Source organism: Crinia signifera, chromosome 7 (genome assembly GCF_055691185.1).
Source record: "Crinia signifera chromosome 7, ASM5569118v1, whole genome shotgun sequence".
NCBI lineage: Eukaryota > Metazoa > Chordata > Amphibia > Anura > Myobatrachidae > Crinia > Crinia signifera.
The window spans coordinates 86359896-86366163 of NC_139223.1; the positions used below are offsets into that span (position 1 = coordinate 86359896).

Sequence of the window (6268 nt, forward strand, 5' to 3'; positions counted from 1 at the left end):
GACCATCTCTGGTCGCTGATGAAAAGGAGACACTGAGCAAGATATTGCTCAGCAATATATTGCTGAGCAATATATCTCCCCCGTGTGTACGCAACTTAAGTGATTGCAGCTTTATAAAAACTGGAGATTTCTTACCAAATCTCTCACTTTCTGAATCTCTCATCCTATTACATTTCCCCCATTAAAGGTGCGTACACACGGGGGGAGATATATTGCTAGCAGGGAACCTCTGCTGGGGGAGCCGCAGAGGTAATTAGCTGGTCGCAGGAGCAAGCTCCTGCGACCAGCAATTACAATGGGGCAGAAAACAGGAGCGCGCACCCGGCGATTTATCGCTGGTGCGCACTCCAATCACTGGCAATATGGTCGCCTGCGACCATATTCCCAGCGATTATAGCCCCTATCGCCCCCGTGTGTACACAGCATAAGTCTTTAAGGTAGAAGTGCTTTGTAGTTTACAAATATTAATAAAAAATTTTTACAACAAAATAGTCATACTGAGGCAATGGCACAGAGAGTCCGTGTTCCCCTCTTACCCCTCTCCTCACATATGATCCAGCTCTCAGCTGTAGACTCTCTCCAGCCCAGCACACATGTGCTAGCCGGCTGTGGATGCAGGACACTGCTTTTCACTGAGTGCAACAGTCTCATGTGCCTGCAGGGGGTTAGCGACCTCACTGATCACAATCCCCCTTAACCCCCCCTTTGGGGGTTACATTTTTGGGGTTGATAAAAAGGTCTGGCCATGCCCCTTGTTTTACCAGGGACCACCCAGGCTGTCTAAAGCCCTGTACTGATGTAGTATTTAAATTTGCAAATAAAAATTCATATATTTAAGAGATTTTGCTATGTTGAATACTGCTGTACTGATGTAAAGCTACATAGATATGCGGAACCCTTTCAATTTGTATTCAAATATTAAACAAAACACATTTGTGTTGCTGGTTTGCTATTTTTTTGGTTATTCCATATTGTAATGCTTATTTTCATCAAAAAACGTACCTATTTTAAAAATAACTATATAATCATAGAGAGAGTGAGTAATACAGACAACTATGAATTGCTGAAATTCAGTTTATTGAATAAAGTGATGCCGGATAAGACATTGTAACTCCAGCTGTCACCCTGGGAGGACCCGTTTATCTGTATTTGGAAACCAGGGTAGAGGACACGGCAGAGAGGAACTTGTCCCAAGCGGCTTGGGCAGTAGCGGTGAACTCCTTAGGGTAGTGGACAGCCAGGGTCACTTGGATGGAGTGAGACAGCAGCTAGAAGATAAATTCTTACTTTTAATTGCAGTAATATGTAGTAGATAGAAATTACATCTTTAAAACTGAGCATCATTTATTTTTACATGGCTTTTTATAAACTGTATAAAAAGGAAATTAACTGTAATATGCAACTTAGAAAAAATAGGTACTTGTAGTGGTGTATTGATGCTGGCTATGTAAACTACGTAAGTGGCTCTGGAGCCCTGAAAATACACAATGCTTAATATCCCCACTATCCACGTCATAACCCCAGTATCCTCGCTGCACTCGCCACACTTTATAACATCAACTCCATGCCAACGTGGATACTGGGGGTATGACGTGGATAATGGGGATATGACGTGGATAGTGGGGGTAGTGGGGGTGAAATGGCAGATCTATACTTACCCTCCTCCATCGATCCACGGCTGACTCCAGGCTGTAATCCACGGGCACCACATCCCCGCTGAATCCTACTGTGATCCACAGTCACTCCCCGGCGGCAGCATTCAGTCCCCCTCCTCCAGCATTCGCGGCGGATGCTGTACGCAATTAGCGTAGTGCTATTGGGGGAGCAGGGAAACCATGTGATGCGCCGCAGCGGCACTACGTACAGCATCCACCACGAATGCCAGAGGAGGGGGACTGAACGCTGCCGCCGGGGAGTGACCGTCGCTGCCACCGGGGAGTGATTGGGGATCGCCGCCAGTAGGAGGGTAAGTATAAACCACAACACCCACCACCCTCCTCCCAGTGCTGTCTCCTGTAGTTTCACTGCGCCAGCTACGCTGACAACGTAGCATAGCCGGCCGCCTTAAAACTACACAAGTACCAAAAAATACTGTACATCTCCCAGTTTTATATGTTCTATGTGAAATATTATACTTACTCTGAAGTTACCAGGATCAACTCTGAGCTTCTGAGCATGAAGGTCACTGAGGGCGGACAGAGCACTGTCAATGTCATCCAGGTGTTGGGCAGCATTTCCAATGGCTCTCAAAACCTTTCCTCCGTGGCTATGGAGATCCTTGGAGTCATGGCTCAGATCAAAATGGCTGAAGTAGGTTTTGGTCTGAGGGTAGCTCAGGAATAGTCTATATGGAATTAAAATATATAATTAATACATGGTATTCACAAATATAATGAAAAATGCTTCTAAAATATCAGTTATTTTTATTAGCGTATACAGTATCGTACATGTAAATCTATTAGCCATTTAAAGCTGCACATTTGTATTTAATGTAGTGAAATTTCTAAACCAATGTATTATTCAGAATAATTACAAGAATAAGGTCAGGCTTTCATCAATTTGTTCTGCAGACAATAAAAAAAATTATTGTACAGCTTATTCACAGCTACATGAAACTCATTAGTTAAGGCCCATACACAGTAGGTGATTTTGAGCTCAATGTAGCTCACTTTTCCAGTTTTGAGATACCTTGAGCTCAAAATTGCCTGGTGTGTACAGGCAGGCAATGAGCGGTGAGCACTGATGTGCACTTCCACATCATCGCTAACCGCCTCTGTCGATTTGCTGGCATTACAGGCTGAGTGAACCACTTCCATAGTCTCATACTATGGAAAGTAGTCCACTTTCCCACCTTCCCTGTGAAAATTGCTGGGCCAGGTGAAAATAGCTCAGTGTGTATGCACAGAGCAATTAATCAGCCAGCGAGTTTATTATCTCATAGGCAAAAACGCTTAGTGCGAACGCCCCAGAAACATTCCGACTCCCATATAAATGTCAGTGTATCATATTATGGGTAGAAGTTGCATTTCATAATAAAAAACACAAAAAAGTACATTGTATTTACCCTACTGACATTTTGAGGATTTTAGAAGCCAAAGAGAAGTTTTACAAAGAATACACATTGTCATTTAGCCTGAGAGAAATCAGAGGTTACATATGATATCTGTAATTGTATCATATAGCCCAATAAACACATGGGGTGAGATTTAATAGGATGAGAGATTCAGAAAGTGAGAGATTTGGTAAGAAATCTCCAGTTTTTTTAAGCGGCAATTATTTACACTGCAAAACCAGTTAGATTTTTAAGTGTAAATAATTGCCGCTTTAAAGAACCTGGAGATTTCTTACCAAATCTCTCACTTTCTGAATCTCTCATCCTATTAAATCTCACCCATCGGATGAGAGATTCAGAAAGTGAGAGATTTGGTAAAAAAATCTCCAGGTTTTTTTTTAAAGCGGCAATCATTTGTACTTTCAAATCAAACTGGTTTTGCCGTATAAATGATTGCTGCTTTAAAAAAACTGGAGAATTCTTACCAAATCTCTCACTTTCTGAATCTCTCATCCTATTAAATTTCTACCATGATCCTAACTAGCACTGAAGTGATTAAAGCCACTGATTATAGACAATTACATCAAAACTCATTTATACAGATGCTGTTTACAGTTGATCCATATAATATCATTATTAACACAGAAAAAGGAATTAAAGAATAAATCTTGTCACTAGTTCAGTAATCATTACCTTTCCAGGGCCTCTGCTCCAATATCATCAGCATGGCCTTCCACACGTCCCCAGATGGCGATGATGGAGGCTTTTTCAGCTTCAGAGAAAGTCATGGTTGCCTCAGGTTGATTGCTGGTGACTTGAACAATGCAATTTCCCTGCACTTATAAAGAGAATGGTTTTTAAAACAACCTGACTTAAGCATATTTCCATTGGCTATTATTGTCGTTACACCCAAATTCTTATCTGAAAAAAAAAAAAAAACACGAATGTGCTCAGGGATCCATACTGCCTGATATAATGATATATCTCTTTATCTCCTCATACAGTAAGCACAGTATGCACATTATAGCACGCAACATATTGTGGGGATGGAGTTTGTGGCCTGATAATGACATACTGTATGTTTGCTTATTTCTACAAATGGTATTGTATTAAATAATATATCTCTTAAATATATCTAGATTTACATTGGTCTTCACAAAATAAGCTGTCTTAATGGAAACCTGGTACTAAGTCATTTGCACCCACTTATAATAACTAAGAATTTCAAGGGGTAGAGTCTGTTCAGCTCTAAATTCCATTGGAAACTTGCTCAACCCGCAGATATGCAGATTATTCCCAGCCATTATAAGAGTACGGTATACTGCTTGTGTCTTACTTGTACCCAAGGGTATAAGTTACAAAAAATAAGATTTCTCTTGTCTGATATCATGCAAGGAATTAGCCAGATGCTGTTTCTGGAAAAAAAACTGTATTCTTAGTAACAACAAAAAACATGTCAGCATATAAATTACGCAAAGTGTATGATATCAATCCTGTCATGTACAAATAGGGTTCTGCCAGCCATTTGCAATCCAATTCCTGACTTGCATTGTATAGTCGAAGATTATTTGTGTATTTGGGACTACCTCAATGAGCAGGTGAAAAGGTAGGGACATTTTTTTTTTTAAGGTCAGAACACATATTTTTGTGTTATACTGTACATATTTCATATAGTATGCAACAAGGCATGATTCGGAGACCTTATATTTTTGCAGATTATTAATTATCACGAGTATACACAGCCTAGCAAACAGATCTGAATAAGCCATTTGTCAGGTGCTAAATAAACGTTTGCAGTAGCATTAGCATCCAGTTCTGAATGAGGCCCAGAGTCCAGAACTCCCACTTATTAATTATACACATGGAGGGGAATAAATAGCAAGGTGTTATATTGATGTGGCACATGTACTGTACAGAAACGTGTTATATTGATGGGAAAGGAGTTTTTGAACTGCTTTACACTGGAATTCATATGAAACATTTTTCTGGACCATATATGGAGGGTTCCCGCACCAGTTTGGATTGCTGTTAATTTGGACTGTCCTTTCTTCAATAATTTGGAATGCCAGGGGTTAATTCCCTCTAGAAATTCAGAGGTGCTTCCCACTACTTTAAACAAGTTCCACCACTGCACAAGAAAATAAAGTACTGTTGGGGTGCACTGGATGTCCTGTTTTAATTATTATAAAATTTAACTTTTATTATTTCTGGATAAAAATAGGTGAAATATTAAAACATTATAAACAGGTGTGAAAAAGAAAGAATAGAGTGTATTAAAATGTAAAGGGCCACCGTCTCTTTAAGTCCTCTATTTGCAGGGTTAATATGTCCCTGTGTGTTTATATATGTTCCTCATATTTCTTTCACGTGGTTGTGAGACTTAACAATATATATTGTTTGTCAAACGGATTTATTTCTCAATAAATGTCTACATGTTTAATGAAAGTGATACATGTTTCTAATTGAAACAAAAAACAGATATAAAGTATAAAATAAACCTTCTCTATGCACATGTTATATCTGCCCCACCTGCAGTGCACATGGTTTTGTCCATTTGAGAAAGAATTTGCCTCTAAGAGTAAACCAGAATAAGGCCCATGGGGGCAGATGTATTAAGCCTTAACAAGAGATAAATGCAAGGGTGATAAGGAGAGATAAACGTCCAGCCAATCACCTGCCAACTGCCATGTTACAGGCTGTGTTTGAAAAAAGTCAGTAAGGAGCTGATTGGCTGGACGTTTATCTCTCTTTATCACCCTTGCATTTATCTCTTGTTAAGGCTTAATACATCTGCCCCATAATCCCTAGTACATTCATTATGCCCAAACTTTCTGGACCACCAAAAGGTGGGATCTCTGCATGATCCCTAATTTCTCCAGCATATTTCTTTCTAATATTTTCATTATTATCAGGGCCTGATAACCCTGTGCCAGCAGCTGTTGATTGCACACCACATATTACCATTGTCCTTCATTCAAATAGATTTAGGGAGTTGGTACTACAGTATAATAAGTACTGATAGTTCTAGATATTAGAGTACCATTATACTGTATATATTAAGAAATTCCTCTTTGGGTGAGGGAATAAGCGTGTTGCATAAATAATAAGTTCTGTCAATTCATAAGAGTAAGCATATCTATTATTAATAGTCTTTCATATTGTGAGCATAGAGAGCACTGCTGACAGTGACAATAGATTATGTAGCTTGTGGCTCTG

At 39.6% G+C, this 6268-nt stretch overlaps 1 protein-coding gene across 1 annotated transcript; it reads right to left on the reverse strand.

The window, feature by feature from the left end:
* Positions 1-1069: 1069 nt before the first annotated feature.
* Positions 1070-3884, reverse strand: LOC146019499 (hemoglobin subunit alpha-5-like). The gene is made up of 3 exons (XM_083152021.1): positions 3746-3884; positions 2140-2344; positions 1070-1268 (listed from the first exon to the last, which is right to left on the reverse strand). The coding sequence occupies exons 1-3, from the start codon at positions 3838-3840 to the stop codon at positions 1140-1142; spliced, it is 429 nt and encodes a 142-aa protein (XP_083008147.1). The 5' UTR covers positions 3841-3884; the 3' UTR covers positions 1070-1139.
* Between the last annotated feature and the right edge of the window lie 2384 nt (positions 3885-6268).

Coding starts and splice junctions, on each gene's coding strand:
- LOC146019499 (XM_083152021.1), bottom strand. CDS start 3,840: ATGACTTTCTCTGAAGCTGAAAAAGCCTCCATCATCGCCATCTGGGGA. Junction 2,345..3,745: donor GGAGCAGAGGCCCTGGAAAG/GTAATGATTACT, acceptor AATTCCATATAG/ACTATTCCTGAGCTACCCTC. Junction 1,269..2,139: donor TTGATCCTGGTAACTTCAGA/GTAAGTATAATA, acceptor TTTATCTTCTAG/CTGCTGTCTCACTCCATCCA.